The sequence below is a fragment of the Sardina pilchardus genome, chromosome 6 (genome assembly GCF_963854185.1).
Source record: "Sardina pilchardus chromosome 6, fSarPil1.1, whole genome shotgun sequence".
NCBI lineage: Eukaryota > Metazoa > Chordata > Actinopteri > Clupeiformes > Clupeidae > Sardina > Sardina pilchardus.
The window spans coordinates 36316840-36341378 of record NC_084999.1 but is presented as its reverse complement, the minus strand read 5'-3'; the positions used below and the strand labels follow the sequence as shown (position 1 = coordinate 36341378).

The following is a 24539-nucleotide window of genomic DNA, read 5'->3' as shown; positions in this document are numbered from 1 at the left end:
CAAAGTCAGTGGCGTCATCAATAATGCCAACAAGTATGTGATCAGTTTTGCCTGAAATGTCAGTTTGCACTAGGGCCGGTTCTCCCTATACGCACACTATGCAAGTTGTGTAGGGCCCCGCAAGTTAATGAAGGCCGTCTCCCCTACAGTTATAGCGACAGTGCTACATACATTAGGAAGATGAACATGAAACCGAATTAGCATTCAGGGCATGTAAAATGGAAGAAACTTCACAAGAATGAACACCAGGTAAAGTAGTTGGGTAAATTTTTCAAATTTCAATTATTCATTTTTCAGACTACTCTGTGAATTGATGACTGTTGTGTGTTTTATTTTTCGCATTGAGTACACTTGGGACCCGTTCCACACCCGTTCCACAGATGATGAGACATAAATTATCCATGTTGTAGATAATATCTTGGATTTCCATAATTGCAGTGCCACTTGTTCAATTACTGGGAAAAATAATTTAAATGTCAATAATTATGTGTACAGGCAAAATATTTATCTTACCTCAGTGATGACATTTGTGGGAGCTGGCTTTGAGAATCCTGTCATTTGCAAAATCATAATCATGCCACAGCGCAGTATCTCCATCTTATGCAAGTTGGACCTGTTTGTAAAAGTCAATCATATTTCTGTCAGGACCACTTAAGTCAAAAATACACACACAATCTTTAGAACCAATTATATTTTGTATTTGGCGGTATGTGTTCAGAGGAAGTTCCCTGTCTATCCATGAGCTCCATGGAAAAGCCTAGACAAAGCCTTGTTAAAACTGGGAGAGTAGCTCTATTCCCCTCTAGAACAGAGCAAGCAACAATGACAACAGTATGGCTGTATCCGAAACGGAAGGCAGCTGCCTACTGCCTCACTGCCTTCACTGCCTAGCGAGTGAGTTGCTGTAGAAGGCAACAAGGTAGCAGCCAGAAACGTTGTTTCGGACAGCCTAGTGAGATAGCAACACAGAACGCCGTTGCCATGATACTGACAACTGTGCTTTAGATGCGTTCACGTAAATCGCGATTAGCATGCTAAGCATTGCAAATTAATTGCCACTGATATGTAATGACCGGACAATCTCTGGAAATGCTTTAAAAACATGACCAGCCAAAGCAGTTCACCTCTTAAACTCCCGGGGATGGTGTTGTGGAGGAGAGGAGTCGAAATTTGAAGTATAAACATGCTTTAGACGTGTAAACAGACCTACCATGATTTTTGCAAGCTAAATACAAGGAGGTGAATGGATGCATTTTGCCGTTCACTGACATCATAATTCAATAGAACTTTGGACGTTGAAGGCAGCATGAAGGATACATCTATGCTGCCTTCAAAACTGGGCAAAACGAAGGTATCTTAAAAGGCAGCGTTTTTGATTCGGACGTGACACGATGCCTCGCTCCCCTGTAAGATATCTTGTAAGGCAGCATTTTAGCCCGTTTCGGACACAGCCTATGTCTTTATTTTAAGCTAAACCACTTTGAGGTAGGGGGGCGCTGTGGCGCAACAGGCTACAGGCCATGTACAGGTCCGAGTGCCCACGGGGACCCAGGTCCGACTCCGACATGCTGTAATTTCCCGATCCCACCCCATCTCTCTCTCTTCCTCTCACTTCCTGTCTCTCTCTACTAATGAATAAAGGCAAAAAAGCCCCCAAAAAAACACTTTGAGGTACAGCTGGGGAGGAGGTGGATTGCTAAGCAGCGAGCAAAGAAAGCAGTGATAGTAACAGACTGACGCAGTTAAAACAGACCAAAATCGTACAATGTAAGCCAGCCTTAAATCGTTTAGTGTAAGGTGCCAATCTTAGCAGTTTTAACACTTGGAGGTCCGGGGCCTTTTCAGGCACTTTGAGGCAGTTAGCTATATCTTGAGATTTTTAAGTTTTTCATCCAACTAAAAACGTCTATGCAGAGATGGCACATATGGTTATATTCTAGAGGTCCTCCACAATAAGTATATGTGAGTAAGGTGGATGTAATGAAATATCAAAGTTCAAAGGTAAAAAACACACTATAAATATATCGAGCTAAGACTTTTGAAGTTTGAACCTTGAAAACAAAGGTGTTGGCTCTGTAAAAGTAAAAAGGACATTAAAAAATGTTATGTAGTTTTCCTACAAATTGGAAAAAAGTCAGACTAAATGTGCCACTTAGTGAGTGTCTCTTTCAAATGCAAATTAAGTTGAATGGGCCTTTTGAATGGGCCTGCTGCTTTGTGAGTTTTTACAAAGTGCCATAGATACATTCTCTTTTAACACACATATATTTGGAAACAAGTTGATTGAAGGTTTCGGTAACACTTTACTTGACGGGTTCATTCATAACATGACTCAACATTTATACCATCACTTTCATGAATGTGGAAGACAAAACGACACTTGTCAAAATAAAAGTCCAACAATCTAGTAATCCATACACAGGGTATTATGAATCCTCTTCAGCGTTTGTAAACATCTCATGAATATTTTATGAAGTCTACTTCAAATGACACTTTACTATACGAGTTGTGAAGTATTCATCACACTGGGAAGTGAACTACTGGCCATCTGTGGACCTCTGAATGGTTGGACATTCCTGTTTTATAATCTATATATACAGTCATTGGTGTAGACAATTATGCATTCTTGTTAGGCCTACTATCATAAAATAAACAGACAAACAAAAAACTAAATTCTCCTGGACACTGGACTTCCCCGTTGACTAAAATGTGACATGATCAGGTTGGCTAAAACAAAAAAGACAGCAATGCTGCTTTGCGATTATTGGACTTTTATTTTGACAAGTTTTCACATTCATGAAAGGGTTGGTATGAATGTTGAGTCATGTTTCATGAAACAGTCATGAATGCTTCATGTGCAGTTCATGACAGCTGTTATGAATGTGTTATGAACGAACCCGTCAAGTAAAGAGGTTCTAATGGTGTCACTTATGTTTCTAGGACAAAAACTAGCAGAGATTGAGATGTGTGTTTGGAACAGTTTTTCAAATCCCCGGGGGGGATTTAGACTCCAGAGGGTTAAGTCCGTCGAAGTCAGTCTTTTTCTAGTTTTGCCGTTACGACAATATCAAACATGTTTGTTATTATCGGAAGTCTTTTCAGTCGTAGCTCATGCAAATAGTGACATGCACAAACTCCATGAATTGTCTTTAGATGTGAGAGGGTCTGAAACTGTAGTCTTTCAAAAATCTTTTCCAAATCTTTGCAAAGTCTGTCAATGCACATTGACACACTTTGCAAAGATTCATTGAGTTTTTAGTCACAGGCCAGACTCAGATTAGGATTTTGCAAAGACTGTGGGTCACTATTTACAAGACTGCTGCTAGATTCCTTCAAATTATTTCCATCGTGCACTAGGCTACACGTCATCATCAACAGGAACTCACATGATAGCCTACTCATATCAAAGTAATTTTTTCGCGTTTTAGCAGCATTGTTTGATGTGTGACATCACTAACATATATAGAGTTGTTCTGTCACGTAGAATAACCGACTAATAAATTATAAGAAATGAAATAACAAATAATCATATAGGCTACAGCTGTCGCCTATTTTGCCCCTTCCTGTTTCGTGTTCGACCGAGGTCACTATTGGTTTTTAATGTTCACGTCACTATTTGCATGAGCCACGACTGAAAAGAATTCCGATAATATCAAACATGTTTGATATTGTCGTAACGGCAAAACTAGAAAAAGACTGACTCCGACAGACTTAAAACCGCTAAGATTGGCACCTTACACTAAACGATTTAAGCCTACCTTACATTGCCAGACTTTGCAAAGATTTGGAAAAGATTTTTGAAAGACTACAGTCTCAGACCCTCTCACATCTAAAGACAATTCATTGAGTTTTTAAGTCACAGTCTAGTCACAGGCCAGTCTCAGATTAGGATTTTGCAAAGACTGTGGGTCACTATTTACAAGACTGCTGCTAGATTCCTTCAAATTATTTCCATCGTGCACTAGGCTACACGTCATCATCAACAGGAACTCACATGATAGCCTACTCATATCAAAGTAATTTTTTCGCGTTTCTGCAGCATTGTTTGATGTGTGACATCACTAACAGATATAGAGTTGTTCTGTCACGTAGAATAGCCGACTAATACATTATAAGAAATGAAATAACAAATAATCATATAGGCTACAGCTGTCGCCTATTTTGCCCCTTCCTGTTTCGTGTTCGACCGAGGTCACTATTGGTTTTTGATGTTCACGTCACTATTTGCATGAGCCACGACTGAAAAGACTTCCGATAATATCAAACATGTTTGATATTGTCGTAACGGCAAAACTAGAAAAAGACTGACTCCGACGGACTTAAAACCGCTAAGATTGGCACCTTACACTAAACGATTTAGATGACGGGAGCGCGCCGAGATTCTAGTACAACTCCCATTCCGATTTTGGAAATTTAGTCACCGACTGTTAAAACAGACAATCGTGCAATGTAAGCCAGCCTTTAGATGACGGGAGCGTGCTGAGATTCTAGTACAACTCCCAAGAATTCCGCCCGATTTTGGAGATTTAGTCGCCAACTGTTAAAACAGACCAAAATCGTGCAATGTAAGCCAGCCTTAAGGCGCTCTTATGAGAGCGACCACTTGGGAGTGAGTGGAATGATCAGCTGAGGGGAACAGCTGATGTGGGCTGGATTTGGCATAGCCAATAAGAAACTGACACCTGACAGTGGGTTTGACTATGTGGCCTGCCAAAACTAACGCAAAATGCTTGATTTTTACTACCACAGTTGCATAAATACTCTCTCCCTCATTGGCATAGTGGCTCTTAATGCAATCATTGATCATTGAGTCCATCAAATCTATCATTTGTAAGGATACTATTCCACATCTACTCAAAGTAGCCACCACAACCACAATAGTCTAGGACCTGAGAAAGATTTGTATGCACTTCATTTAGCGGAGAATATCTCAACTGTTCTAGACTAATATGACCCCATTGAACAACGTGGGATGTGTGCCAAAATCTCTATCCGGGACGAAAGTCCTGAAAATGACCACAATAGGTGACACTATAGATCACACTATTATTACAGCGTTATTGCAGCGTTGTCGACCAATTATGCTTTTTCGCATACCTGTCGCTCCTCTGGTAGAGGAGGCGGGGCAGGCTTTCTGATCTCTGATGACTGGAGGTTTACTCAGTTGCTACCGACTCAAAACCACAGCTCATTTGAATATCATGCCATCATGATAACTGAACCATACAAATTATACTTGGTGGTTATTTATCGCCCTCCAGGACAGCTTGGCAACTTTGTGAATGAGTTGGACATTCTACTGTCTGCTATTCCAATGGATACGTGCCCTCTGTTGATCCTTGGTGATTTTAACATTCATCTGGACAACTCCTCTTCAGTTGACTTCCTGTCCTTACTCTCCTCCTTTAGTATAACACGTGTTCACAGTCCTCCTACTCACAAGGCTGGTAAGGATCTTGATATGATTCTGCTACGTAACTGTACTGCAGACAACGTTTGGGTTAATCCTCTACATGTATCAGATCATTACTTCATTAGATTCTCTGTGCGTCTCCTTGATAACCCTACAGTTCCTGCTCCGACGATGTCATTCCGACGGAACCTCAGAAGCCTCTCAAGTGAACATTTTGCAACATTAGTAACTTCTGCTCTACCTATTCCAAGCTCATTCTCATCACTTGAGGTTAATGATGCTACAGACACTCTTTGCTCTACACTGGCATCCTGTCTGAATGCAGCATGTCCTCTTTCCATAAGACCCACTCGTTCTAAACCTCGCCATCCATGGCTGACAAACAGTATACGCTCAGTACGCAAGGAACTTAGAGCTGCTGAAAGGAAATGGCGTAAATCTGGAGATAGAAATGATCTTAGTAAATACCAGTCTATGCTATCATCTTTTTCATCCACTGTCACACTTGCAAAAAGAACATATTAACAGAGTAAGATTGAGAACGCCACTGACAGCAGAAAACTTTTTGCTACGTTCAAGTCTCTTCTCAATCCTCCACCACCGCCATCAGCTACTTCACTGTCAGCAGATGACTTTGCAACATTTTTCACTGAGAAAGTTGCTAAGATAATTGCTCAGTTTGATGACCCTATAAGAAGGACTCTGCCTGGTGTTAGCATGATGCCATCATTGGACTTTTTCTCTCCTCTTGATGAGGAAGCGGTCTCTCAACTGCTTCAGCGAAGCCGTCCAACAACATGCCCTTTGGATCCTGTCCCGTCTACGCTCCTGCAGTCTATAGCACCCGCTATTATACCGGCAGTCACACATGTATTTAATACTTCACTCAGTTCTGGAATAGTTCCTTCTTCTTTTAAACAGGCAAGAATTACGCCTTTGCTGAAGAAAAGTACACTTAATTCAACTGATGTGAAGAACTACAGACCTGTCTCCCTTCTTCCTTTCTTGTCAAAGGTTTTGGAGAAAGTGGTCTTCAAGCAAATGTGTGACTTCCTCTATCAGAATAACCTACTAGACCCTATGCAGTCTGGTTTCAAGAGTGGTCATTCTACTGAAACTGCTCTTCTATCTGTGACTGAAGCATTGAGAGTAGCTAAGTCCTCTGCTCAGTCATCAGTGTTAATTCTGTTAGATTTATCTGCAGCCTTTGATACGGTTAACCATGACATTCTCCTTTCTACACTATATGAACTGGGAATTTCTGGGAAAGCTCTTGACTGGTTCAAGTCTTACCTTAAAGGGCGTTCTTTTAGCGTGTCTTGGCAGGGACAGATATCAAAGTCTCATGACCTCACTACAGGAGTCCCCCAAGGATCAGTATTAGGGCCCCTCCTTTTCTCTATTTACACCACTTCTTTAGGTGGGATTATTCGCTCTCATGGATTTGAATATCATTGCTATGCGGACGACACTCAACTTTTCCTATCCTTCCCACCTGAGGACTCTAGTGTTTCCCATCGGATCTCTGCATGCCTGAAGGACATTTCAATCTGGATGAAGGATCAGCACCTTCAGCTTAATCTTTCCAAAACTGAGCTCTTGGTGTTTCCAGCAAAAACAGCTATTCCCCAACAGATCAATATCCAGCTTGAATCATCCTCACTGACTCCAACCAGATCGGCACGTAACTTGGGTGTCATAATTGATGACCAACTTACTTTCTCTGAGCATGTTGCCTCAATTGCAAAGTCATGTCGGTATACCCTGTACAACATTAGGAAGATCAGACCTTATCTGACACAAGATTCCACTCAGCTTCTTGTACAGGCAATGGTTATCTCCAAGCTGGACTACTGTAATTCTCTGTTAGCTGGCCTACCTGCTTGTGTATTAAGACCACTACAGTTGATTCAGAATGCTGCAGCACGACTGGTCTTCAATCAGCCAAAGAGGACACATGTAACCCCTCTCCTAGTTACTCTCCACTGGCTCCCTATAGTAGCCAGAATTAAATTTAAATCTCTCACTCTGGCCTATAGGACACTGACTGGATCTGCTCCCAGCTACTTCAGTTCTTTAATCACGATGTACATTCCCAACCGCCCATTGCGATCTTCTGAGGAGCGTCTGTTATGTCGACCAACCATACATGCTAGGTCAAATTGTAGATCCTATTCTTCAGTGGTTCCGTGTTGGTGGAATGAGTTGCCCAGTGCTCTCCGTTCCAGCAACAGCTTTGGATCTTTTAAGAGGGGTCTTAAGGCATATTTATTTAATATGCACTTAGTCCTTTGAGTTTGTGATGTGTTATGGTTTGTATAATAGTATTGTTTTGTTATAATTTGTCTATTGATAGAATTTGAAATTTATTTTGCTATTGTCCTTAAATTTAGCCATACCATGCTTTAGTTATTATTATTATATATAATTAACTGAGTGACTTATTTGATTGCTATTCTCAGTTCACTGTTTTATTTCTCATTAGGTTAGTGCTTAAAATTATTGTTTTACTGATAATATTACTATTCTCCCTAGTTTGTAATTGTTCACTGTTAATTTAATTTGTATTGTTATTTATTTGTATGTCGCTTTGGACAAAGGCGTCTGCTAAATAACCATAGCCATAGCCATAGCCATATTACACTAGAGGTGAATGGGACTTTTTTTTCCCTTTATAGATATCTTCATAAACATCTACCAGATTAATGTTCATATTAAGAGAAACACTTTTTGTATTACACTTTGTCTAACTTGATTTTTTAAATATGCAAATGAGGCAATATCTGATTAAATATGCATACATACTGTACACTCTTGAAGCAACAGCTTTTCTGAAGTGATCGCAATGTTTATCTGACCATGTAGTGTAAGAATTCTGGTTTGATATTTGGGGGTCTAACAGCAAAGCTGAAGAGTTTCGATATGCATAAGCGTTTACTCAATACAGCTAATCAAAATTGACTGCGAAGCCGGCAAATAGGAAGTGAGCTCATATCTCACCAACGCTTTGATATATGAAGTCCAAACATTGGTAAGGGTAGTCGTTAACTGATTGTGATGACGCACCAGGAAACTGGCATCGTTTGGACTCTATAGGGGGCGCTGTGATACAGGAAGTAAGCACATATCTCAGCAACGCTTTGATGTACGAAGTTCAAACTTGGTATGTGGACTTGGTACCTGATTGTGAGGACGTGCTAGGAAATTGGAATTATTTGGCATCCATAGGGTGGGCTGCGATACAGGAAGTGAGCTCATATCTCAGCAACACTTTGATATACGATGGCCAAACTTGGCACAGGAACATGGTATCTGGTTGTGAGGACGCACAATGTATCTCTGTAACGTTTTGTTGTACGAAGGCCAAACTTGGCACGGGACATGGGGTGCCTCTCATTTGGTCTTTTATACAGCCTCCCTTCCTTCCTTGATCCTCGTCCTCACAGATCTAGATAAAGAATGATGGGGCGGCAACAATGGGATAGTCTATCCAGTGTTAGTTATAGATCAGTGGGAACGCCCCTCGAAGACTGAGGAGAGAGGGGTGCCTCTCATGTAAAGTTTATACATCCTCCCTCGCTCCTCGGGCCTCGATCCTCACTGATCTACATAAAGAAAGATAGACGAAGGGATAGACTATCGTTGTTGTTGCCGCCCCATCATTCTTTATGTAGATCAGTGAGGATCGAGGCCCGAGGAGCGAGGGAGGACGTATAAACTTTACATGAGAGGCACCTCAGGTATCTGTTTGAGAGGACGCACTAGGAAATGGCATCCGTAGGAGGCGTTGTGATACAGGAAGTGAACTCATATCTCAGCAACGCTTTGATGTATGAAGGACAAACTTGTTACGGGGAATTGGTGCCTGATTGTGCGGACATGCAAGGTTTGTGGCATCATTTGACCTCTAGGGGTGCTGTAATAAAGGAAGTAAGCCGATATTTCAACCATTCTTTATTCAATTGCCGTGAAAATTGCTGTGAGTGCTTGCTCATGCCATGGCAACGCCATTTCTGCGATTTTACTGCTAGACCCCCACATTGCTGCTTGCAGCTATATTTTTAATAGTATTTCTGATGTTCAGTGTGGATGTTGTGTGTGTGAGGGGTTACACCGTATTGAATTACAAATACAAGATACGAACAAGGGGCTTTTATGAAAGAATACAAGCATTTGATTAATACAGATCAGTTATATCCAACCTTCCTATTATCATTGGAACGTTAACTTAAAAAGAAAAACACAGAACGACAGGTTTATTCCCTGTGTTGCAAGGTCAAACTTTCAACTTTTTCTCAACAGAGTCCAGATATGGGGGATGATGATAAGAACTCATTCGGTGATAAAATGTTTACACCTATTTCTTATTTTGCATTTGCAGTACTTGCAGCAATGGATACCAGTTACGTGACAGGGACAGCCATTCTTGTGTGCACACTTGCCACACGAGCAGAGATCTGGCAAACCTTCAGGCTTTGATATTCCAATCTCAGGGACTAATAAACTGCCCTTTCTCACAAAACCATAAGCATTCTGCATTTAAGACCAAGGTGGTGCATTTAAGACCAAGGTGGTGTATTGTTTTAAGTATGAAAATACTTACCTAGTGCTCTCTCATAAGATAATTTTGACTTAATTTACGATGAGTTAGACTTATTTTTAAGTCTAAGACAAATATACTTACTGTACTGTGCTTGTTTTAGGACAAATGTACTTATTGCACTGGGAGATAATTTTGCTTGTTTTCAGGGAGAATTGATTAGTTTCATTTTATTAGACAAGCAGTTTTTTGCAGTATTTGTAATTCCACACAGCACAACACAGGACATCTTCCTCACATATACATCCACACTAAACATCTACAGAAACACAATTAAAAATATCAAACCAGAATTCTTACATTACATGTTCATTGTAAACATTGTGATCACCTCAGAAAAGCTGTTTCTTCAAGAGTGTATCTACGCATATTTAATGAGATATCGCCTCATTTGCACATTTAATTATTAGAATGTATGAGGATATCGGTAACACTTTACATTACGGCTCGCTAATAAGGTGGTAATTGTATGGTAATTTCTATGTAATTTCATGGTAACAATCCCTTGTTACCACTTATTACAAGTAATTTCCATGTAGTTTCTAGTGCACTTACTCCGCAGTTTCTAGGTAATAGCAATGCAAACAGCATTAATTAAGGTGGTAATTTCTATGGTATTTTTATGTAATTTCATGGTAATAATATTTTGTAGCCCCTTATTACCATGTCATTTCTATGCAATTTCCAGTGCAATTACTCTGCAGTTTCTAAGTAATAGTGATGCAAACAGCTTTCATTTTAAGTTTAATAAAATGGTAATGATTTAAAATGAATCTAGTTCTTGAAATGATAGTCCAGGATTTACTTATTGTTTTTGTTTAATTACCTGAAAAACAAGGAGGTAATTTCCAGGAAAATACACAGCATCAGGGCCGTAAAATACACTATCACTTAATTCCACTCAGTTACATAGTTATTACCATCTCTGATCTGAAATAGGTTACCGTGTACTGACATTCAACACACAACCACATGTTGAGCACAACCTTAACTTTGTTCTGCAAAAAAACATTGTTTTCACACATTTAGCATGTTCTGCAATAATAAAACAACATAATCAAATTCTGAAACAGTAGGCTAAATATTTTATTTGCAGTGCACCCTAAACCTACCAAAACATTCATACAGGTACAGAGGTGACGTGTTTGTTACAGATGAAAATATTATAATATTTCGTTGACTTCTTTGGGTCAGAAGCTCCTCTCGGAATAATGAAGTCGTCCTTCTCAAAATTATGACAGCAGACACGGTAATCCATTACTTTAGCGTTTCGATTGAGGTGTCAATGTCCACATTCAAAACAATTAGCCACTGGAGACCAACCGTATCGCAATTACAGCTGATGAAAAACTTGCTGGATTGTAAACTTTTAATTTTTGTTTCGCTGCCGGGAAAGGAACAGACACGAACCACTCTGTCTTCCTTGTCCTCTTTCTTCTGTCTGTAGCATATCTCACCAGAGAAAAGACGGGCTCTGATCTCACTGTAATTTGAGCACTGGACTACCCGTAGTCTCTTCCGGCAATAGCTCCCGTGCGTGCTTCCGTGTGAACACTTGTGTGACATTTCTGTGCTTCATATAGAGTTGCAGTCTCGAACAATTTCTAAGTGTGTACAGACTATTCCAAAGTTTACAGACTAACTGGTGCTTTGTTTTAAGTGTAGACACCTCGAGTTAGCTGCTGACGAGGTTTTGCGCTGTTTTGAGCAATGTTAGTGGTTTAATTTTGAAAGCGTAGCCTATGGCTTTATGCCACTGTTAGCGATTTTGGGCTGTAGCTCATGCTAGCTCTGCAGGCTAGCCTACTGCTGATCAACGAAAAATACTTCTTCCATGGCTTAGTCAAATTTTCGGCGGACTTATAGGCTACTTTAAATGTTGTATGTTAAATGTTAACTTTCTTTTTTTGCAGAACAAAGTAATAAAGGTCGTACTCAACATGTGTTTGTGTGTTGAATGTCAGTAGGCTACAAAATAGCCTAGACAGATGGTGATAACCAAGTAATTGAGTGGAAATAGGTGATAATGTATTTTACGGCCCTGATACTGTAACCTGACTTTCGCCAGATCCTGTAGTTCGCTGTCTGCTTCACACAAGGATCTGGGACTTCTCGATAGGAGATGTATTTCTGAAGGCGGGTCCTTGTAAAACATCCTCGCATGTGATTCGATAAACCACTTGCCTGTTATCTTGAATGACGTGCTAGGCTTCTTCAAGCTCTTGCCAAACCCGGTCGGAAGAAGAGTAAAAACATCCTTGCCACCAATAAATGTCTTCAAAACTATTCTCTGTTAATCTTTTAAAGAATGAATACTCGATAGATTTGACAAAACGGTTGAAATAGCAGAATCAATGTCAGCACAAGACTCCTCGCTGCGTGCCGCCATTGTTATTTGAATCAAACACTCGCTTCGGCGCTCCTGATTGGTTGCTTATTTTTTGATCACTGACCCAGGGGTTTGGATTGCCCTCGCGTCCAGACCCTTGTGTGGAGCTCAGCGAAACGCCTCTGGTGGAGCATGGCGGAACTACAAGGGTCTGGCGAGAGTCAGGCTACTGATACTGTGTATTTTCCTGGTAATTACCTCCTTGTTTTTCAGGTAATTAAACAAAAACAACACTAAAAATGTCATAAGGATAATTGATGGGTTTATCAACACAGCTAGGTAATTAAATAGGAAGAGGCAATAGTGCATTTTACAGCTCTGATACCATATAGTTTCCATAAAATTACTTCACTTGTTCCAGTTTAGTTACAGGCACATAATGTCTTCTTTACCAGCTTACTACGACAATGACTTGGTTTTTCTCTTTCTTAGTAGGCTAATAACTAAGTAATTGGGTGTAAATAAGTGATAATGTATTTTACGGCCCTGATGCTGTGTATTTTCCTGGAAATTACCTCCTTATTTGTCATGTAATTAAACAAAAACAATAAGTAAAGTTTCAAATAATTACCATTTTATTATACTCAAAATGAAAGCTGTTTGCATCGCTATTACCTAAAAACTGCAGAGTTATTGCACTGGAAACTGCATGGAAATAACTTGTAATAAGTGGCTACAAAGGATTATTCATAAAATGATATCAAAATAACATAGAAATTACCACCTTAATTAATGCTGTTTGCATTGCTATTACCTAGAAACAGCAGAGTAATTGCACTAGAAACTGCATAGAAATTACTGGTAATAAGTGGTAACAAGTGGTAACAAGGGATTGTTACCATGAAATTACATAGAAATTACCATACAATTACCACCTTATTAGCGAGCCGTAATGTAAAGTGTTACCAGGATATCTATAAAGGGAAAAAAAGTCCCACCAAATAATGGCCATTTCCTAGCCTGGATGCCAGACCGAAGTTTAGCCCCGCCTACATTCTTTTTCTGCAGGGAACTTCGGTCTGGCACTGCTCCGTTCAGCTGCTACTATTCGAGATACAAAGCTATTCGGACCAATCACATTGTCAGGGCGGGCTTTACGTGATGATTGACAGATGAACAGCAGTGAGGTTCACGGCTGCATGCGTCCTCGTTCGACGAGTTGGGTGTGAGACCGTGTTGGCTGACGTTGATTTTGATTGCAACAGAAACGCTATGGCTATGGATGCATAATTAGTTCATGCAGTTTGGCCTTTCGTTTATCTTAGCTATTGAAACGGAGGTTTTATCACGGATTCATGCAACTATTTCTGAACACTTAGACCAACATGGATATGTGGGAAAATGTCAGTTTCACTTTCACTTTCACCAAGCATGCTTGGGTGATGTTGTTCCCGTTAGTTTAAAAATGTCTGTTTGCTCATTTGGTTAACGACACACTTCCCAAGCTGTTCATTGCATACAGTTTGAAGGAATTATTTTTAAAAACGAGGGAGGATGTTTTCCATATAGCCTACCCTGCTACATATTTCATTGTCTTAGATTTCGCAGATACTGACAGCCAATAACTTGTTCTGTTTGGTTTGGGCTATCCAATGAGTGCAGAGCTATCCCCCCCGCCCTGTATCAGTTGAATCACGCCCCATAATCGCAGCTGAATGGAGCAGTTTCAGACTCATATTCTGACAAGAATTGAGTATGACGTCGTCAGGCTAGCAATTTCCTAGAACGTCCTCACAATCAGGTACCAAGTCCACTAGCCTGGCACGCCCTCCCAGTGACGTTACGCCTTCAGGCTTTTGCTGTCGCTGGTCTGGTCAACTGCTAATCGGGAAGGATTTCTGAGTTCCCGAAATCTGCGGAACTGCCCCCTTTGGTCGAGAACCAATCAACTTTGAGCAGCTCCAACGGCTCTGGGTAGAGGCGTGTTCAAGGCAGAGGAAAGAGTGTTATTATTGGTTTAAACTCGGCAAACCGCTTTCTGACATCGACCAGTAGCAAATCGAGGCAGTTAAAGGAGGCAGGTCAACCAGCGCTTGGAGAAACCGTGTTAGCACAGGCTGTTGGTCAGACTAAAGTCTCGCAGAGCCTTTGAAAGTCGATGGTAATCAGGCTACAAGTCCACATACTTAGTTTGAACTTCGTACATCAAAGCGTTACTGAGATACGAGCTTACTTCCTGTATCACAGCGCCCCCTATAGAGTCCAAACAATACCAATTTCCTAGTGCATCATCACAATCAGTTAACGAGTCCCCTTACCAATGTTTGGACTTCATACATTGGTGAGATATGAGCTCACTTCCTGTTTGGCGGCTTCGCAGTCAATTTGGATTGGCTGTATTGAGTGAACGCTTATGCATATTGAAACTCTGCAGCTTTGCTGCCAGACCCCCAAATATCAAACCAGAATTCTTTCATTACATGGTCAGATAAACTGCCATCACCTTAGAAAAGCTGTTGCTTCAAGAGTGCACGTACACATATTTAATGAGATATTGCCTCATTTGCATATTTTAAAAATATTTTTTGACAAAATGTCATACAAAAAGTATTTATCTTAATATGAACATTAATCTGGTAGAAGTTTATGAAGATATCTATATAGGGGGAAAAAAGTCCCATTGACCTGTAGTGTGATAATAGTGCGATAATAGGGTCACCTATTGTGGTCATTTTCAGGACTTTCGTCCCGGATAGAGATTTTGGCACACATCCCATGTTGTTCAGTGGGGTCATATTAGTTAAGAACAGTTGAGATATTCTCCGCTAAATGAAGCGCATACAAATCTTTCTCAGGTCCTCTACTACAAACCATGGTTCACTGAATTGAAACATATTATTTTTTCAACAAGCTGGTACGCAAATTTCATATGTGTGCTGAGGAAGTCATAACAGCTCCTTTTAGAGCATACTGTCCCCCCCTTTTGCACTTATTAAGCTATTTGGTTGTTAAGTCGTGATGCAGATAATTCTTTCTCTGGGCCCATACTATGACAAAATAGTTTTACACTCTTTACTTTCACTATTTACCGACAAGGGCCTGAAAAAAAACCCACTTACCCCAGTAATCAGATGAAGTCTAAGTGATACGCAAGACTACGCACTCACCATCTCAGCATACCCACTTAAAATAGGCAAGGATACGCATTCATTTTGGGTTGATCACAGAATACCCACTACAGCTAACTCAGGGTTGCCAACTCTCACGCTCCCGCCGTGACACTCACGATTTCAGCATCAACCTCACGCTCTCACGCAGACACAAGAAATGTCACGCCAAAATCCATTCTTTTTCTTCAAACCGTTCATAATCAGTTGGTGACTAGACCACAGCAGAGCATATTGTAGACAGAAGACGAACTTAAAGAGACCCTATGCAACTTTTTCATAGTCATAAAATCGCTTAGAAATCGTTGTTTTGCTTGACTGACCAGTTTTATCGAAAACAGTCACATTTCCTCCCGCCCCTAGTGTCCCTCTCCGCTATTACAACCTTGCAACTTTCTGATAAACGATCGTCTGCTGTTTATCACGAAACCAGAGATGAAATCGCCAATCCTGCATTATTCCTCTTTAAGGCATGTATAGGCTCTTTAGATCACTAGCAGGTAGGGTATAGGTCTAATATCTGTCTTCAACGTTCTCAGCGCAGATAAATTATTTGCGGCAGGCGAAGTGCAAAATGCGCACCATTCGTTTCTATCGGATTGCTCACGAAGTTCACACTGATATGAATGACACTTGACAGAGCGCGATCTTTCTGATGGCAGCCTATTATTATTAGGCTACATTAATGCAATTAATTTGTATAATAAGCCATTCCCGAGTAGCCTATTCCAGTTTTTAAATTGCAATAGGTCTACATTTCTACTTGTTCTCCAACTTCAGGCAGCAGGCCACTGCAGTAACAAAGGTGGTTTAGTTATGTCCGCTTTGTTAACTTGACAGCGAGCGAAGATATTCTATTCTGTCAAAAGTAGGGCCACTGCTGATGAGCTATTCAACATTCTCAACAATTACCCTAGTCTACCTGGCAGAATATGACATCAAATGGGAAAACTGTGAGGGACTCGGATGGCGCACAGACGCAGAAGAAATGGGCTGCAGACCGTGATAGAGGATGCGCAACGGACGGACTGTTTCATTCATAGAGAAGCGCTCGCGTCAGGGCCTGACCTGACTAAGATTTTGAACAAGGTTATGCTTCATTTAGCCTATAACACAATGGTAGCCTATAGTTGGCCCTTTTTCTGTATTTTTGGAAATCAGCTTTTTTTGAAGCAAGGATTAACACCTTGTCAATGACAAAAACTGACGATATTGGTCATTGATTTAGATTTTTATTTTCTCTATTTCTGAACTGATATTTAGGCCTATCTGTAGCCTAACTGTTATTTGTTACTGAGGTATATTTAGCAAGTGACGTTATGTCAATAAATTGGACAATTTTGAGCTTGACCTAGGCTACCACTTTCTTAGAGTGATGATGATGGACAGGTGGGGCTCGAGAAAGCCCCCTTGATCAAAGTGGGGAATGAAAGAAAAAGTTTGAGAACCACTGCAGGCTATGTGGCGCCCCAAAATAATTAACTAAGCTACTGCTCTTCCACTTCTTTCGTTTTTTTTTAAAAACTAGAAAACAATATAGCATCCCAAATCAAATCAAGAAATATTAAAATTCTTGACTGATTGTCAATATCAAAACAATTGTGACACATTATTTTTCACTGGCTATGGCTCCTAACTGATGCATGAGATAGATAGACCTAAAAATATGGATGGATAGATGGATAGATAGCCTACAGAACATATATGATTCTGTAAATACTAAATAGCTATATTGTATTGGATGTGAGTTGTATCGGTCTACAACACCACTAAATTACATTGAGAAACCCATACTGGTATATTATATTCACCTGTGTAACAACCATATGTTAGTATATGTTGTGAGGCTATGGGCCCGTGTGTCTGGCAAGGGGCCTGCACTTAATGGAGAATTCCGGTGTGAAATTGAGCTTAACTGTACCGAAACATGTTAAGGTGTACTCACACGTGTTGTAAGACGCACTTTCGCTCACCGGCAGCATTCCGAACTCCTCCGTTTTCAGCCTAGCTTGCAGCAGGCTTGAATCTATTAGATTAGGCATCACGTAGCCTATGCAGCTAAATCGCTATTTTTAAACCATTAAAAAGGTTCCAAGTAACTCCACACTGCATTGATAGACTTCTGAGGGTCCTGACATTTAAAACGAGATACTGAGAACTTTGGAAATGCACAGGAAGTTTATTTAAAAAGACTGTTTACAAGCAGTGGCTTCATAGAATTCATTTTCCTGGTCAGTGGCGTAATGATTTTTAGTGGGCGTAATATATTGTTTTTGGATCATGCACTTGACCACACCTATATATTTCTAATTGACACACCCGTGGGATCAATGTTCAATTGAACTGCCGTGATGGGAGGTAAGATAGGAACAAGACTTCACATCACATTGCGCATGTGTAAGATTAGGCCCTTAGGCTGCGTTCAGACTGCAGACTAATCTGATTCAAATCTGATTCTTCTCATATCTGATTTTTAGGGCTGACTGTCCACACTATTTAGCAAGTGTTCAGATCGGATATGGCTCTGTTCAGACTGAGTCACATTAGTAACAGATCTGACAGGTTGCTGTAGCAACGAAAACAAACGTTTCTGTTATCAGGAGGAAATAATTGCTAATTCGATAATATGATTAAACATAGAGCCATATACCTGTATGAGCGTTCACTGAATGCATGAATGTGTGTGGGCATTTACGTGATAGAAACTGAAACTACTCGGTGGCAAGCTCCGCTTCAAACTGTTGGAAGTCTATTTAATTATTTAACAGCATTTAATAGAACAACGTGGATTCTTGCAACGTCCAGAGAATGTATAATGCACTATTTAGCATTGAGTATTGTTTAGTCAAATTTTAATATAACATGGTCAAAAAACATAGCCGTAACGTTGCTCCACAACTCGAAATAGTCGAGAGTGTTGGGAGCTGTTCAGACTGAGACGTATCTGTCCATATCTGATACAAATGCGATATGAAACTACCTCCTGGATGTGGTTTGGATCCGTTTTGCAAAAAAACGGATTTCATGTGATCTGTCAGTCTTCAGACTTCAAAATCGACATCCGATTCAAATCTGAATGGGCTAAAAATCTGATTTCGGCTGGCAGTCTGAACGCAGAAGTCTTCCTGACAGTGTGCCCTCAAAATAACAGTAAAATACTCTGCATTTGATTTTAGACCAGGTTTTTCTTGATCAGTGACTATATTATTTTTAGTGGTGTCAAGTGTTGAAATCATGTCCTTAACACTAGAAGCGCCGTGCCGTTCTGACCCACTTAGACATGCCGCGCCCCGGTCATCTAACCGCTTTGACTTCCTACTGGAAGCGCCGTGCTGGTATGAACTACTTAAAACACGGCTGAGGCGGAGTCCTCAGACTGGGACGCTGTTACTTACACATAATGATAGCTAGATGGCGCTTCGTGCACGAATCAAATCGTTTGGTCATAAATTCAGTTTGCCCTAAGCCATGTGTAATTCGTGTCAGACCGTGTTGATAGTCTGTGGTTGTTTCATTATGGCCGCGTTCAGACTGCAGATGAATCTGATTCAAATCTGATTCCTTCTCATATCCAATTTTTAGGGCTGACTGTTCACACTGCCTTTAGCAAGTGTCCAAATCGGATATGGCTCTGTTCAGACTGGGTCACATTAGTAACAGATCTGACAGGTTGCTGTAGCAACAAAAGCAAACATTTCTGCCATCAGGAGGAAATACTTGCTAATTTGGTGTGATTAAACATAGAATAATACAACTAGGTGAGTGTTCATTGAATGCATGCATATGTGTGCGCATTTGCGCGACAGAAACCGAAACTAATCAGTGGCAAGCTCCGCTTCAAACTGTTGGAAGGCTATTTAATTATTTAACAGCATTTAATAGAACAATGTGGATTCTTGCAACTTCCATAGAAACAGAGCAGAGACTGTATAATGCTCTATTTAGCATTGAGTATTGTTAAGTCACGTTTAATATAACATGGTCAAAAGACATAGCCGTAACGTGGCTCCACAACTCGAAATAGGTGGCCGGTCACGCACGTAAAGTCACGTCACGGACAGCCAAATCCGATCTGAGTTTTGGGAGCTGTTCAGACTGATACGCATCTGTCCATATCCGATACGAATGCGATATGAAACTACCTCCTGGATGTGGTTTGCAACCGTTTCGCAAAAATCGGATTTCATGTGACCTGTCACTGTTCAGACTTCAAAAGTGACATCCGATACAAATCTGAATGGGCTAAAAATCGGATTTTGGCTGGCAGTCTGAACGCAGCCTATGACATACAGCACGTTTGAGTTATCTGTTCATTTATTTGTGTTGATTTGTGTTGTTTGAGGTAAAAACTCTGGAAGAGTTCTTGAACAAACCTTAAGCAAGAAGAAGGAAGAAGGCATGTATAGCCGCAACACGTCAGAGTTTTAGAAGGTTAATATGACCAAGCCATAACAATAAAGGCTTTTTAACTTTTTCAACCGAGAGTGCCTTGGAGTTCCTTTGTTTGTAAACCTTAAGCAAACTTGACTTTCAACTTTTTCATAGTATTTTATTTTTTATATTTCGGTTTGCTACTTTAGAAATGTAATTTATAGGCTATTTTAAAACGGAGGCATGCGTTCTGTGATTAGGAGCCTGATCCGACGGAACCGAGGGGAGGGATGAACAATATCGGTCCAACACCGGTGTTGTTGGATCTCAAGATGCACGGGACAATTATTGGAGTTTGGGTCCAAGTTTTTGATAGTTTGATGTGCTTATGAGAAGTAATACTAGAGAGAAATTTGGTGATCATTGGTCGTTGTTTTCCATCCTTATTCCACGTTAAGCCATAGGCCTATACAATGCTTAATGTCAGATAACGTTCTTAATTATTGCAGTTTGGGCCCAATTTTTTGAGAGTTTTATGTGCTTGTGGGAAGTAATATGAGAGAGAATTTTGGTGATCACTGATCGTTGTTTAGGTGCATTAAACCGTGTTAAGCTTTTTCCTTTTAATAGGCTTTAATGGGGCAGAAACGCTTAACACTAGAAGCGCCAAGCGCCGGTCATTTGACTGCCCTGCTGCCCTGCTGTGTGTTGAGCCGCGGCTGCTTCAAGCAACCTGTGGATAACGTCATACTAGTTCGCTAACATAAGCTTTGCAAATACACTCAGCCATATTTTGGTTACAATGACGGGGTTATCCGATTGTAAACTGTCTGTCAGTAACGTTTTGAAATCAACTCTTTGTATCGCCACCAAGCAGCAGTAGGAGTTCAACATTCTGGCTACCGTTGTGGTGATAAGCGACGCAAGCAAAACTTTGACAGGTTTACGCCACCGATGCAACTGCATTGTGTCTATGCGAAACTCTACTCACCGCACATTAGTGAGGGTGTCGTATGCATCCACGCACAAACGTATGGGTGTAAAGAAACCAGTCGCTTTCAAAATAAAAGCAACGATGTTGACTTGCGTGCATTATCTCTATGCCATGCTCTTGATTACTGTTTTTCACGGACCTTACGCGGGCCGGTCTGGGAAAGGCCGCGGGCCGTACTTTGCCCAGGTCTGACCTAGACTAATAGGAATATGTGGAAGCGATGCTTATGTTTTCTATGTAATTTATGTAGTTTAAATAAATGTTCTAAAACCAAACAAGTGGAAGAACACAATATTCAAGTAGTAGGCTAATTATTGTGGGGTGCTACAAAGACTGAAGTCGGAGACCAAGAGGAAATGTGTTGCAATTTAAAAACGGGATTACTCGAGAATGGCTTATTGTACAAATTAATGCCTCTCATGTAGTAGCCTAAATTCACGTTGATTTTCTTGCGAACCCTTAATTACAGCAACTATTTAACACTAGAAGCACCGTGCCGTTCTGACCCACTTATACCTAGAAGCGCCACGCCCCGGTCGTTTGACCGATTTGACGACCTACTTAAAGCGCGGCTGAGGCGGTCAAAAGACCGCTTAGTCCTTAGACTGGGAGGCTGTTACTTACACATAATGATAGCTAGATGGCGCTTCGTGCACGAATCAAATCGTTTGGTCATAAATTCATTTTGTACGTGTCAGACCGTGTTGTTGATAGTCTGTGGTTGTTTCATTATGACATACGCACGTTTGAGTTATCTGTTCATTAAGGTTCCTACTTGTGTTGATTTGTGTTGTTTGAGGTAAAAACTCTGGAAGAGTTCTTGAACAAACCTTAAGCAAACTTGACTTTCAACTTTTTCATAGTATTTCATTTTTTATATTTCGTTTTTACATTTTGTATGCTACTTAGAAATGTTTTAAAGAAATGTATAGGTTATTTTAAAACGGAAGCATTCTGTGATTAGGAGCCTGACCCGACGAGAGGGGAAGGATGAAAAATGTCGACCGGTGTTGTTGGATCTCGAGATCACCGGCCCGCAGTTCGGGTTTGGGCAGATAATCTAAGCTCTAAAATGAATGGGTGGCTAGTTCTAATTCACTCCCAAAATTCACTTCTATTCATTTAATAGGTAGCCTATATGTTCGCGCCGCCAAAAATGATCAGACCTGGAACAAAGAGCCTAACCTAGTCTGGTTTCAATTACACAGTAGCCAGGATTTCATGCCGCATTTTACAGGCTACCGCGGCTACTTTCTAAAACAATTTTCATTCGTTTAGGGAGAAGCATCTTGTAGGGTCTAGCTACCTCGGAGAGAGCAGCTATGCTGTGCAGGCATAGGCGCGAGAAGTAGCCTAAGTAAAAATGATGAGTGAAAGATGTTCTCCGTTTTGCGAATGTGTAGGCTATGTCTGCTGACAAAAAGCTATAGGCCTATTGTTTCTACAATTTAAGCTAACTTTTATGTGAATTCGTGATTCAGAATTGAGAGAGACACACATTTTAAAGAGGAACTATGCAGGATTGGCAATTTCATCTCTGGTTTCAGTTTTGTTTTTCGTTTTCGCTTGTTTTATGTTTGCATTTTCTCTGCAGAGCTTCCCCGACAGCTTTAGCGTGTATATTTATACATGTATAGACTATATTTAAATATATAAATTGCAAGCGTGGTTCTTCGTCTTAGACTTCCAGATGTAAACAAGGAGCGATCGTCTCCTGCAGAAAGTTGCATAGGGTCTCTTTAATGATTTGGTGGGGCAGAGCTGTAGCCCACTGGTTAGAGCTTCAGCTCCAAACCCAAGGGTTGCTGGTTCGATCCCCGACCTGTTCATGGCTGAAGTTCTTTTGAGCAAGGCATCAATAAAGTATGTTCTATTCTATTCTTTTCTATTCACACAACTACACGCACGCTGGGGAATTCGAACATTCTGAAACGCGCATATGCGATGAAACATGATTGCGCATTCTTCCACGAGTTGCCTAAACAGCCAGCCTACAGCCTATGCAGGGGGCAGAGAGAGGGGGTGGGGTGGGGAGGCAATTGTCCTCATTGCCGCAGTGATGTCTGTAGCCTAAGTGAACTGGCTAGACGAGTGTATGGGGGCAGGGGCGCCGCCAGGGGGGGGAAGGTTAGGACGATTCTAAGGGCCCAGCACTGACAGGGGGCCCTTTGAGGGCTATCAATAATAATTTAATAGTATTGTCATGTGTAGGATTTTTGAATATTTTTTTTCATTTGATCTGTTTAAATAAGGAAATTAAATATGGTTTTACAAGTCAACCACTATTTCCACTGTAGGAACATAATCTAAAGCGATTTCGAACACCCCTATTGTGGACTGTACCATTTTCAACCACCGTGGCGCTAGAACGGAGATAGAAAACGACTTCAGTAGTGTCAGAGCCCGTCTTATAAGACATTCTCTGGCAGTGTCAACATTGAATGACAAAACGCTAGGTAAATTCCTCCAGTAGGCTAAATTCGTTTTGCTGCTGCTGGGTAAATGTATCTTGCTAGCAGACGTCTAGCTCGTTGAAAATCATGTCATCAAGTCATTACAACCGAACTATGAGCAGCAGGCTATCCTACCCCCCAATTCGCACTCTGCATAGGTGCGTGCATTTTAGAAGTTGCCAAGAAGTCTGGATATCACAAACGCAAGCAGAAGCAGAGAGCTAAGAGGGAGAAAAAAGTCCCTCGGTTTTTCCACTGACACTGGATGCCATGACACAACACACTAGCTTGCTAGCTGATAAAAGAGATGATTTTGTTTAGGCTAAACCTATATCAAAACAACAATTTTCAGTAGCCTAGGCTAAGAAGTGCAGTGTTATTTTATTTAAACACTCCACGTTCATTGCCATGGGAGAACAGATGAATGTAATGTAGAAGGTCTGTAAGTGTAATTTACAGTAGTCTGTAACTGGATGAACTTGAGCATGATAAAGTTCCCTTGGCCTTTGGAATTAAAATAGCCCCACATCATCACATACCCTTCACCATAGCTATAGATTGACATGGTGCTTTTTCCAGTAGGCCTATTAACCTGTTTGATTTGCATTGAGCTCAATGAGCATCAAACAGGCTAATGATTGATTTTTAGTCCTTTTTTTAATTAAGGCATTACGATCAATTGTCAAATGATGATTTTATATTCCTTTTTTTAGGCAACTTTAGCATGGTATCAAATACATGTTCTCCCCATTTTATATATATATATATATATATTACTTTATTAATAATTATATAGGGGGGGGGGGGGGGGGGGGGGCCTAAATCGAAATCTTTCATGGGGCCCAGAATTTCTGGCGGCGCCCCTGTATGGGGGAGGGGGAATGATCGGTTTCAAATAGGCTATGTTTGCAATGGATAGTGTGTTATGTATAGACCCCGAAGCCATTTGCTTTGAGAATAACGGCTGGCTGATGAAGTTATTGGCTGGCTAGCTGGCTCAGCCAAAATCTAAAATCTGCTGCAGCCGCCAAAGTTTTCATGGCTGATAATGGCTTTAGTTGCCACTTCATGTCTACAGATGTCTATATATGGAGAGAGATTTGTCTCATTATTATTTGTATACACATGCACCATGATCCACACGAATGATATTATTTGCAAGCGCAAAGACAAAATTTGCAAGCGCAAAGACAACATTTGTGACTTGTAAAT

General features: G+C 40.7%; 1 protein-coding gene across 2 annotated transcripts in view; it reads right to left on the bottom strand.

Moving 5' to 3' along the window:
* The window catches only part of agmo (alkylglycerol monooxygenase), a 199458-nt gene that overhangs the window by 1568 nt on the left and 173351 nt on the right, over nt 1–24539 (bottom strand). For both annotated transcript variants that reach the window (XM_062539691.1, XM_062539689.1), the window contains exon 12: nt 514–613. In XM_062539691.1, coding sequence (XP_062395675.1) covers nt 514–613 — 100 coding nt within the window. The remainder of the gene's footprint in view (nt 1–513; nt 614–24539) is intronic.